Source organism: Pagrus major, chromosome 14, assembly GCF_040436345.1.
Source record: "Pagrus major chromosome 14, Pma_NU_1.0".
Taxonomy (NCBI): domain Eukaryota; kingdom Metazoa; phylum Chordata; class Actinopteri; order Spariformes; family Sparidae; genus Pagrus; species Pagrus major.
In genome coordinates, this window is record NC_133228.1 from 16,323,856 (window position 1) to 16,337,016 (window position 13,161).

Here is a 13,161-nt window from a genome sequence, read left to right on the forward strand (position 1 = left end):
TCCATACACCCCACTCACTTAACAGGCACACAGTGTTTATACCGCCCAACTTAAAGGACCTGGATTGCTTCCACCTCCGGCTTAAGGCTTGATAAATGGCTCATTTGAAGGCAGCACCAATCCCACCCAGAGATGTAAGGCTTTTTGTTATAACAGTCGATTGTTTTTGTGAGAGAAAGGCAGGTTTGTAGGTGCATTTCTGTTGGCGCATACTAAATGTTTATATGTGTATAAAAGGCTATTACTCCAGATTTTTGGATTTAATTTATGAGGCAGAAAGCATAATATTAAAGAACATGGCTTATTTTATCTAATTTTGTTTCTCTTCTTTACAGCTCCACGGGCAAAGACACATCTCCAATGCCTGTGTTGGATGTCAGCAGCCTGTCCACCCCACGCAAGCTCTTGGAATCGTCACAGTTCAGCACACCTGGATCCAGCAGTGGTACGATCCTTAGATTATATTAGACAGAGGAGTAAGAGAACATAATGGATAAAAGAAAATCGGTAGTGGCGAGAAGATGATAATGAAAGAAGCAATAAGAAGTGGGATTTTTAAGAGGGTGTTTCATGAAAAAAACATAAGTTATATGGTTTTCTCTCCATTAAAATTGCATACATTAAGAGCGCTATGGAGATAAACACATCAACAAAGCAGTGTTGTTGCTCTCTTTGGATAACAAAGTGTGTGGATTTCCGTTTGCAATTTTATTTTCACTGTGGTGATATTCTTAGCGATAATGAAGTCATTAGCATCGCTCTGGCTTACATTCATTTGCATGTCATTATGGGTGTGTGTTGCCAACCCTTCTCTCACATACACATACATAGTGTTACACAGAATCTGCTGATCTGAATTCGTTGACAATGCTACTAAAAACACCACTGATACCTCTTTCCTCACACATGGCTTTGCACACAGGCACACACCCACATTTCTTTCCTTGCGGTATATGTCATAACATCTTCAACTGTGAACATAATACACATTCCCCTCGCTAACGTTATAATCATCTTGTCCCCCCTATCTGTACCATCAGTCACCCAGCGTCTCTGTCATCACAGCAGGGGAGCAGCATTCATTACACTCAAACTGGTAACCAGCGCTGTAGCAGGGACCGATAATGCAGAATGTAACTGTATTCAGGAATGTATGAATTCTCTCTTGGTTGTAGGGGCGTAGAGTCAGCACTGCATTCCTTCCAGGCAGAGCAGAGGAACGCAAACAAGAAGATAATGAAAAAAGTTAATCCTGCAATAACTTGGCGTTCCCTTGGTGTTTCTGAGTTTTTATATTAAGCCTGGCACTTTTTCACCACCCACTGTTGGCATTCTAAGTTAGCAACTCACCGTTTCCTTTTAGCCTTATGGATACCAGGCAACCACACACCATACATAACATACTCAGTATCAACACATATATTAGCTTATTGCTGCTGCTACCTTACTAGTGTGGCAGTGACAGATTAACAGCATTAGCATATGATTGGCTCCTGAGAGCAAGGTTTCCCTGAAAGCTATGATAGAGCTGACATTTTTATGCCATCCAGTGGTTGCTTAATTAAACTGTCGTTCTCTGTCTCTTTCCCTTTTGCCTTTAACTACTTCACTGAGGGTTGATGTCAGCTACAACCGTGATGTATCTTTTACTCCACCTCTCCTTACTCACTGCATCACCATGTGAATGCCATGACCCTAAGCACAGAAATGTACACACAAATATGAGAATTACCACAAATACATAATAAATAGCTGCTCAATTCACCCACCCTGTAGGCTTTAAAGTAACAACTAAACCATGTTTTCCCCCACATTATGCAAAGAGAACACTGGCAATTATCTACTGCCAGGCGGTAAGTGCCTATACACCGTCATGCTAACAACTATGGTCACGACACAGCAGCCATCTTCCATCAACAGCCTAGCTTACCATTTTGTCTAATAGCATTAGAGCACCTCATTTGTAGCTAGTAATTGTCATAATTATTACACAAACTACAGTTGGAATGGGGGAAAAGAGGAAATACACCCAAAGTCCATTAACTTGCCATAAACATTAACTCTCTTAACGCGCTTTGATGGGGAATTGGGAGGCCCCATCTAATGGAAATTAGCGCATCATTCGATGCTGCCACTCTCAATTTGGTCGCTAATGTGGCTAAGTCAGATGGAGAGAGCGTGGAAGGGGGGAGGATAACTGAATAGGTGCAGGTGTGTGCCTTTTTAAAAGAGAAGGATGTTGGATATTAATACAGTTACAAGCTATTACTGTTAGTTTTAGTGTGTTATTAAAAAGGTTAAAGTTGAATCTTGTTTCTTAAGCTGTTATGTTTAGGAAACTACTCAGTAAAATACTGTGGATTTGAGATGTTAGTTTGACCAGGCTGCTAGACAACAAGAAAGACAACAATTAATTTATAAACATGCAAGTAAAACAGTGTGTGGACTTTTTATTTCTCTTTTTTGTCATTGTCTTTTAACAATCGTCCGCTGCCGAAATAACAGCATCCCTACGCCTGTAAATATTTTGTAAGCATTTATAGTATGTACTTACCTATTTGTATGTGTATGTATCTACCGTCTTTAGTGCGTGAGCTGCAGCAGGATGCACGGGAGTTGAACCAAGCTGACCTTCCTGAGGTGGATCCAGAAGAGAACAGTGCTGAGTTCATGGGCATCCTCATTAAGGTGCATACATGACCACTACTCAACACCACACTCACCGTTAATTGTGAATTTTATCACCTCAATTATTGTATCCCATGCTGTTATTCCAGTTTTGCCTTATTTCAGGTAAAGTGTACGTATATAAAAGTGTATTTTCCTTTTTCCTCAGGCTCTGGCCAAGTTGAAGAAAATCCCAGAGACCATCAAAGCCATAATGGAGCGACTGGAACCTGAGCTGAAACAGATTGTCAAGAGGTCCACCACTCAGATTGCAGACCACGCTTACCAGAGAGGAGAAAACCTGGCCCAGGAGAGCCAGCCAAGGTACAGTAAAGGGACAGGGGAGGATAAGGAAGGTACACTGAAGGACACTGAATGATGAAAAATCATGGCTTCCTTAGAGTGGAAAACAATTCCCTGAAGAGCGAGGACTGCTACAGCTCAGTGAAAAAATGTAGGAAACTCGAGGTTAATAATTTATAGTAAATGAAGAGATACAGGAAGTAGGTAGCCATGAAGAGAAAACTATATGCAGTTTTGGCAGTGGCCATCGTTTGGAAATTAATATGTGGTGTAAGGAAATATTAGTAGCATTAGAAATATTTCCAAAATGATCAATATTAACCGCAGTATGCAGCTACTGTTGTTACCACTAAAACAAGACCTGTCACTTGTAATCCCTTCAGTCGTGTATCTATGAAACAGTTTTATTAAAGCAGCCTGCTCGCTTATTTCTCTGTAGTTATAGTATTCTCAGTAGAATCAATTCCCAGTGTCATAAAGCACAATGTGGCCTCTCTCCGCAGTGTTTCATAAAGGTTAGGAATGTACCTCCCCTCCATGCAGATTCTTACTTATACAGTACAGCTGTTTCTAAATACTAATAAGCTTGGATTAGTCCATTTTGATGTTAACACATACCCAGTCTTTTAGGTATATTTAGAGTTGACAGAAAAGGCAGTAGACACCATGTTTTGAATGCAGCCCCAGGGTGTTCATAGTCAGACAGTCAACCAGGTATGAAACACAGTAAAGGCGAGGACTGGAGGCACGCCTGCCTCAGACCATGAAAACAGATACTCTGCTGCTTTAAACCTAGACAAGTCATGGTTAAACACACCCATACACACACAAACAACTTCCCACCTGGCGTAGAGGACTGCTACATTTTAAAAGCAGTCACATCAGCTCCTGCAGACATACACAGAGCGGGCAGACTTGGGGAAACACAGGTCTCAGTCCACTGATCCTGATCCATTTAAGAGGAACGTCTTGTTTTCTGTCAGGAATGTTCTCTCTGGCCTCGTCTGCTCTTCCTCCTCCTGCTGCCTGCTGAATCTCATCTGACCTCCGTGTGATAGGCCACCGTGTAGCTCATTCCCAGCTCCGCTCCTTACAGATTGTTTTAAATTTATGTGTGTGTGAACGCTTAACACTGTATTTGTGTGCATTTGGGTGAACACTTAGAGGTGTGTAAGTGTGTCTGTGTGTTTGCAATTGGATGCATACACACCTAGTTCTGCACATGTTCACTTCAATTTAAAGTCAGGGCTTGTTGCTATGGAAACTCCTACCAATGTACCACTTGTAGGGAACAATGGTCTTGCATATTGCACACTATATTTTATAGCACTGCAGACTAGCAGGCAATACTTAAGCACTTTACAGCATATATATGGCAGCGTGTGTGGCTTGCTCTTGGAGGTTTATGTTCTCATTCATATCCTCTGCGATCAGCCACATTAGAAGTGCATTTTCATTTCCAACTTCTCTCACTAGATTTTACTCCATACAGACTCCATGCACCAAATGTATTTGCATGCACCACTGATCTGTGAGTAGCTTAGTTTCATTTACATCAAATCAGACTTGTCGACCCTGTATCTTCTTTTTTCATATTCCATCACAAATTGAGCCCCAGTTCTTGTTCCTTTATTTTTGGTATATATGAGATTCTGAGTCTAATCTGAATCTCTTAGAAAGAGAGCTGATTTAATGAAGAGATGCTTGAATGACCACAGAACATTAAAATAAATGGCCATGTATTTTAAATCCAATTTAAAAACAAGAAAAGCGCATTGATCACGAGATTGATTGCTTGTCTCTTTTGTGCAGTTTTTTTCCCGCCTGTACAGTTGAGTGGTCACTGGAAACTTCTGAGAGACAAATATGTGTGAATGTGTTTCTTACTTTATGTCCACTTGTGTATGACAGCAGAATGACCAGGCACATTTTGTATTGTATTTTCAAAAGGATACTTTAAACATTCATAAACCCCTTTTTATGGAAATGTCATTATCAATTATCCTAATGACAATTCAATGTGGACACTATCAGTGTCCTCCCAAAATGAAAGAAATACACACGCAGATGTTCTGTTGGTTAGTTAGTCAGGGGCTGCACATCCACATGTGTGCTCCCTGCCGTCTCCCCCGACTGTTCATCAGGCGTGTGCGTGTCAGTTTCGATCCTGGAGGGAAATGAGAAGTGAGGCCTCAAAGAACAGACGATATAGATTAGGATGGCCTCCACTGGGAGATAATGAGGAGGTTTGGGTTGTCTACACTTTGTGTGTGTGCAGTGGTGGAAGACGTATAAAGATCTTTTACTTTAATACTAAGACCACATTGTGAAAATACTCCAGAGTCCTGCATTAAAATCATGCTTAAACTCACAATATGTAATTTCTGCTGCCAGGGGAAACCTCAGTCAAAACAATGAAAACAGCAGACGTAGTTTGATGAGGTTGTGATTATGAAGCGGCTTGGGATCATGGGAGTTGTTGTATTCATTGTTGAACAACCACCATTATAAATGAAAATGTATCTGACCTGACTCAGGCAAAAATGTTCACAGATGAGAGAATGTTTTCAAGTTTTATTCATGTTACGTTTAGTCACGTTTGCAGAGTCACTCTCTGACGTATCATCTAATGTTTCCATATAACGACAGGCGTCGAAATAAAACACGTTGTTACATTGAATAAATCTCTTGAGTTTCTCTGGGTTTGAACATTCTTGGAAAAAATGAAGGATGATGTTAGTACACAAACCAACAAAATATACAGCATGGATGCAGTCGTTTTTAGTAATTTTAATATGGATATGTTACTTTATTATAGGTTTAAGTCAAAGTATGTAAGTATTATTGGCTAAATGTACTTAAAGTGTCAAAAGTAAATGCAGTGATTGTGCGGTAAAATGGTTCCCTTTCAGTGTTTTACCTAATATATGATCTTTTTTGATTAATATTACAGTGTATGTTACATTTTAGTGTTGTGGATGTTTTAAGTGTAGCTCATTTTAACTTCTGTATATACTGTTGTGTAATTTTAATCCACAGCAATTCATCATATTCTATAAAATCATCACGTTTGTTGCGTCACTGTCCTGTGAGTAGTACTGTATCTCTCTAAACCATTTTTCAACTTTTTCAACTAAAAAAAAAGAATTTTCCAGCTATTCCAAGAGAGTTTTTAAATAGTGTATTTAGCTTAAGAAATAGGATTATTTTCTCAACCAATAAAGGTGGACTTCAGTCAGTCACAAAATTCCGGGATATGTATTTTCACTGAACAGCAAAGGTATGAATAATTGTAATCTGTAAAGTAACAAGACGCTAAAGCTGTGAATGTAGTAGAGTAAAATGTACAGTAATTACCTATGAGATGTAGTGTATAAATATAAAGTTGCATGAAATGGAAATACTGAAGTACAAGTACCTCACATTTGTACTTCAGGACAGTACTTGATTACATTCAACCACTTAGTTACATTCAACCACAGAGTGTGCTGTGTGTGTAAGGAGTTACGTGGGGTTAAGCTGGAGTGTACTTAGATATCAAACACAGAGAAGTGGTTCCAAGGTCAGAACCATACATTATATGTATGTCTACCTCTATGCATGCATACATGATCACATACTGTTTGTCCATTCCTGGAAGGTGGTATTCACGATGTATGTTTCTCGTCAGTCCTTCATGTTTATGCATGAGAGAGGGAGGGAGGGAGAGAGAGAGAGAGAGAGAGAATTCCTTGACTCGTTGGCATTTCACAGCTCCTCTCTTTGTCTCACGAACATCTTCCATTGGCTGAGTTATTGCTCATAGTGATTTGTGCCCGCTTTCCTCTCCATTAATAACATTTACTCGCTGCTACTGCCAGAGTAGTGACAGACAGCCAACCAAAATGCCCCCGAGTGAAACATCCATCTTTCCTATACATTATCCTTATACCTCCCCAAGAAACCTTGGCCACTTCCCAAAACTTTTCTTTTCTTGCAGAATTTAAATCAGTGGTAGTTTGTATTGACTTGGCATTAATTAGATATGGGCTCAGGTGCTTTTGAGTATATTTAATAGAAGATGGTTTGTTTTCAGCAGTTGCTGCTTTCTGGTTTGGAGCCTAAATTTTAATGCTGGCTGAACCTCAGGCTAACAGATTTCAAACTTTTTCTGGAATGCCACCAACCGCACAATTTTGACCAATCATGAACAAAGATAGGGGGAGCAACTAATAAAAATGATTCAAGTTGAAATTTTGTGAAATAAAAATCAGCCTGATGTCTGTTGTATGTTTTAGTTTGTCCTTGGGTGATGTAAATAATGAGTGTAATCAGTGATGAGCAGCTTGAAAAGAACTCTCTTTAGTGCAATTTGTTTTTTTTAATGTTGCAAGTTAAGAAACTTTCTCAAGTCATGCTATAGTCTACAGGGCATTTCAAAATTAAAAAAAAAAGAATTTTAGACGATGGATTATAATTGCTATTAAATAGATTGTGATATTATTGTTTGGCTGGACCCTAATCTGAGGATAAATTAGACAGAGTACGATATGGTAATACAGAGTTTGACACTGTCTCTGAGCAGCATTGGAGAAAGATTTTGAAAAGTAATACTTTTAAAATGTGTTGAACTGTATATATATATTTAAAAGTGTAAGATAAGAAATGCTGCTATTGGTAAGACTTGGATTCACAAAATGCTTCAGCTACCCAGGAAGGAAATATACGTGTAAATCCTGGTCCATCAGGGGCTTCAAATCATACTTTGAACTTTCAAACTGTGGTCGCCTTCAACAGAAAGAAAACTGTAGTTTCTATTAAGTAAAACCCAATTAAAATGCCAGAGGAGAGTATTAAAAGACCAGTGTTACACGTACAGTGTGACTTTGTCCATATAACTGTAATATCTTCACTAAAATAAAGTAGGCACTCACTGGCATGGGTGCACCGGGTACTCATTCAGACTCAGCTAATGTAACCTGTGTTCCCTCTTAACTCTGAAAGCTTTATCCTTGTGCAGAAAGCAGGTATAGCAAAGTCCATATGAAAGCATTAGCGTAGATGAGGCAACTGTGAGTTTCCGATCCACAGCGTAGCACTCAGATCAAGTGGAAGGTCTGTTTGGTTTGGGCTGCGCTTTCTTCTTCAGCCAGAGCCATTTAGAACTAATGAGAGTAGCTGTTCATTTGAGTCCAGGTCGGGCAGTTCACTGCTTTTTTTGATAGCCAGCCCAGGTGCTGGGTTAGAATGGCTGTGAGTATCTGCTAAATTGGAAATGTGAATGAAAACCTGGAAGTGCAATACACTGGTGCCGTGAAGTGCTCTCAGTAATGATTTTTGGGTAGATCACTTCTCTCACTTTCTTCAGGACAGCTATAGATTTGCTTGTAGTTTTCCTCACATCAAGTTGAATTTACAAATAGCATTTCTCACATGCTATTTGCCCTTATTTTGTCAGTAAACAAAGTGAAACAGGAATCATTTCATCATTTTTAGAGTGCGTTTGTGCACATACTGTACATCCTTCTAGAGGCAGCGAAGAAGTCGCACTTTAGGTCTCACTTTCCTTTTTGTAATATTAAAACCGAAGCTGAATTCCTTGGTGGCTCTCTGCTGTCTTTAGAAATAAATCCAAGGCCAAGTGATTTCGAAGTATGTATTTTCTTAACCAATAAACTGTCTAGTGAATGTTGTACATGCTGCATGTCTTAGCTCTTGTATTAGATTGAGAAAGACAAGACCATGGGAAAAAATCTCACACAATAAATGTTATTTTTATTCTCAAAGTAGAAAAATGGATCACATCTGTTTTGTTTTATTATTTTTTTTATTAAATATGACTTCTTCTCCCCCTCTTCTCTTTTTTTACTCCTCTCTCTTTGCTCTCCATCCCTCTCGTGTCTCATCCTCTTGCTCCCTTTCTTCTCTCTCTGGCTCCCTCTACAGTCTGCTGCTGGAGCTGCTGGAGCTTCTGTTTGACAAGTTCAAGGCAGTGGCCCAGGCTCACAGCGTGGTGTTGGCCCACCTGCAGCAGATCGCGGTGCAGGGCGGGGCCCACGAGGAGGGCATCAAACTCTACGAGCAGGCAGACGTCTCTGCCAAGATCCAGACAGTGCTGCAGGTGAGATATGAGCAACAGTGACTCAGACCATTGATATATGTGCTCTCAGTATAGTTTAAAGTAAGAAGTTGTGTGCAGAGGCTGAAGAGGAGTATTAAAACCCTAGAGATCAATTAAAAATCAGTGTCACCTTTGCTACTTTAAGTTTAGGGCCATATTGCAGCACTGCACCTTATAACAAGGTGCCTTCATGGTGAACTTGTTTGTTTTGTCTTCCCTCGCTGGCATACCCCCAGGCTTTTATTTTCCATCCACTGCCATTGAGATTTGTCCATCCGTAATTTATTTTCCACCCAGCACTTTTCTTAAAACACTGATTTATTTCACCTTCTCTCACGGTAAATTAAACAGTAGAGAAACTGGCAGTGATGTGACGGATGGCATTCAATCTGTCAGCGAGAAGTAGCGAGAGGAAAAAGACAGGGGAGGCTCGATTGCTCGGATTAATTTTAGGTTCTTTAATTGGCGTGTATTTATGCTGGGTTCTTGCTCCCTGCTCCCCTTCGATTGGCTTAGGCGATGAGCAGCTGTTGAGCTGACCTGTGGTGATTCTCGGAGGGAAATCTGCGGCAGTTGTTGCCCTCAAAGCGATCAGTGACTCTGTGTGTGTGTGTGTGTGTGTGTGTGTGTGTGTGTGTGTGTGTGTTCATACTCAAGAACACAGGATTTTTCCTGATGCTCCCTCACTGGGTGTTGTGTAATTTTAATTTATGACAATTTCTGAAGCATTTCTCATCAGTATAACCACGTTTTAGCTAACTGAAATTTGGGGATGAGGTGCTTCTTGCTTACCTGAATTCTTTGATTGTTTTAACTGTAATTGATGGCAAGATTAGCAGTAATATGTGCGATTTTATGTTGATTTTCTGCTGATCATGATAGTGTGAAAAATGAATAAACATACAGAATTCTGTTTCTTGGATAAATTCTATTACTAATTTGTGCACTTTGGCTCAGCTGCTTCCAATAACTTGAGTTATTTCCAGCTGGCGTGCGTGGACGCATAAAAGCAGGAGTGTTTAGGTGTTTTCCAAGGGTGTGATTGTGTATAGGCATGTACTGTAATAGCTCTGCTGTACCGGCGCAGTTATAGAAGGCATTAAGCCATTCCCCAGTCTGCGATCACTGCCAACACCCAGTTGCCAGGGGCTCCACTCTCCCCTGTTTCTGCGATGTGAGATAATGTAATCTCTTGATTAGAATACTCATTATGTGAAATGAGGTTTTCTTATTCACTCACTCGTGTTATTATTTCCTGACCGATTGTATCAATATGAAGGCCCCTCGTCCATCCCGCACCCCCTTCTTGCCATTTCTCTCATCTCTTGCTTGTTCTTTCGTCTTTCTCTCCTGCTCTCCATTTCCATTTCCCTTGCTCCTTCCTTCTTCAGCATCTTTCCTACTGCCTCTGCATTACAGTCTCTCAATTTCCCAATACCTTGTGCATGCATACCCCTCTTGCTCCTTGTAATTTCCTTCTTAATCTCATTATCTTGCTTTCTTTTTCTCTCACAACTCCCACACTCCCTCTCACCCCCTTCATTTAGCCCACTCTGTCCTGGAGAGTCGCATATCAGCAATGAGAGAAATTAAATTCCTACTGCTCCCACAGTGGCTCTGTCAAGTTTTATTGGATACCGAGCCAGTTCTTATCTCGCACCTTAAGACGCTCAAAGGGGCAGGAACCTACACAGGATCGGTCAAAATGTGGTTAAGATCTTTGTTAGTGCCTCATCGTGAGTTTGTTTTTCTTCAGTTCTACAATAACTACTGTAACTCTTTTAGAAAAATGTCTTCAATATTGCCTGCAAATATATACAGTTTAAACCCTCAGTATATAACTGCTGCCAATAGGGATCTCTTAATCAAAACAATAATAAAAAAAAAACTTAGTTTGATGACTTTGTGAAGTAGCATAGGATCATTGGATTTTCATCATTGCCTGTTAAAGTCTATCTGACGTGACTCAGGCAGAAATGTTCATGGACAACCTTATGTATTAAAGTTTTGTTCAATTAACGTTTAGTCACGTTCGCCGACTTCCTTCGTCTCTGACATATTGTCTGATATTTAATCGGAAGTTATAGCGACAAGCGACTGCATGAAACGCATTGTTATCTTGAATAAAAGTACACAACTCAACGAAATATATAACAAAGGTCGTTTTTAGACATTTTAATGCAGAAATGTTGCCTATCACATTTTTTAAAAGTGATAATTGTTACAAAGGCGTTATCATAAGAAGACTGAGTTTTGGTATCTTTTCTCCCCCACAGTTAAATCATTTGAATACCTGCCTGTCTTGTGCCTCATGCTTATTGCAGTTCACATCTCTGACATGCACAGAAACCTCTCGGTAGGTGCTATTTTTTTCCACACTTTGTGAGGTGGAGAGACCAGGTTGACCTTTCCACATGACATACCAGCAGACAGATGCAAGAGCCGACAGAAACATAGGGCGCACCCAGTTACAAGTCCTCGGCAGAACAGCGCCGTTCATCAATGTGCGACTGCGGCCTGGTAGGCTTAGAATGGAGAGTAGGTAAACAAGCTTTTGAAAGTCAATGTAATGGTCTTAATCCCTGTTCAGAAATGCTGGAGACGCTTCTGCTGCCTGTTAATTTCAGTGTAGAAGTATTGATTCTAGGCATAAAAGACTGGATGCTGGAAGGAGTGTTTCAGTGCCACTTTGCAATATTTCAAGTGGCTTTCTGTTGAATGTGTGTGAGTATATCTATTGATTATCCACACCATTATTGAATTTACATTTCTAAGTTTACACCCCTGCGTGCCTTTTCTACTCCTTATCTCTATCAATGATTGCACCTTTTTCCTTTGCCATCAGAAACTATCCTGTTCTTCAAAGCAGTCTGTTTTATCTAAGACATCAGAGCCACTTGAATGTGTGTATACATAAATGTTTAATATGCTTTCCTCTTCAAAAAATACAGTATAATAGCATCACGCTATTGAGAGTGGCAGTGTTAATGTGATGTTCTCTGAGTTAAAATGCTATCCAAACAACATTAGATGGCAAGCAAGAAAACCCACAAGTTTCCTTTTACTCATTACGAGATAGAAGTAAAAATACACTACCAGATAATTACGTAACATAGCTCATAAAAGATCACAGTTCATAAAACCAATGCATTCTTCATTAAGACTACTCAATGGGAGTGTTATTTAATATATATTTTGGCACAGAGTGTCTCTTGCTACTGACTTCTGTCACCCTTTGACCTTGTCGGCCGTTCGGTTTGAGGCGTGCAAGTTTGTTAATTAGCTCGCCATTTGCGCATGCTGCAAGGATTTGTGGCTGGGTGACTGCTTGCCGTGTCCGTTGTCTGCCGCCAGTGTGTGACCAGAGTGCAAATCACACTTTTAATGAGTGGCCACCTCTCCGCAGACAAGGAACTTTGAGGCTGTATTCAGGAAAATATGGATAGATGCTGAAAGCACTTATTTCTTGATTATAGAAATTTTGCTAGAGAACTCGAACTTTTGCATATTAACGTTTTCAACTCTCAACTTCAACTAGCAAGAGATAAGAACGCTTGTAACAAGGACTGAGATTTTTTAATGTAGGCTCCAATTAGAGAGTAAGATTTTATTTGCTACTAACTTTGATTAAATTGAACCTGTACCTGCCTTAGAAAAGTGTGACTTTCGTAGGATTTGGGGATATCTTTTAACACATTTCCACCCTCCATTTCTAACAAATTTTGTTGTTTCACATTTTTATAAATTCCTGATCTTGTCCCTGCTTCTCTCTTTCTTTTTTATTCACAAGAGCACTGTTAGCTTAGTCTAAATTTGTTCCACAGATGAATCATTTTATTCCCATAGATTAACCTAAACGAAGGAGGGGTGTTTGTGCCAAAAGTATATAAATATACATGTGGCTTAGATATGCTGTGCCTTCTCTCGGCTCATCAACACAGTGAAAACGAGGCGAATTGAACTGCCAGAGAGCAGCCAGAAGACAATGATCTCTTTTAATTAGATATGAGGCACAGACGTCGCAACGTTGTTCTCGCCCAACATTTTAATCAATGTGTCACATTTATTCTGCCCTCCAAAGCGCTGTCATA

At 39.9% G+C, this 13,161-nt stretch overlaps 1 protein-coding gene across 1 annotated transcript in view; it reads left to right on the top strand.

Annotated features, from left to right (window-relative positions):
- Positions 1 to 13,161, top strand: part of exoc4 (exocyst complex component 4) — a 117,384-nt gene that overhangs the window by 8,757 nt on the left and 95,466 nt on the right. The window contains exons 5-8 of the mRNA XM_073480568.1: positions 336 to 445; positions 2,588 to 2,688; positions 2,837 to 2,991; positions 8,896 to 9,070. Coding sequence (XP_073336669.1) covers positions 336 to 445; positions 2,588 to 2,688; positions 2,837 to 2,991; positions 8,896 to 9,070 — 541 coding nt within the window. The remainder of the gene's footprint in view (positions 1 to 335; positions 446 to 2,587; positions 2,689 to 2,836; positions 2,992 to 8,895; positions 9,071 to 13,161) is intronic.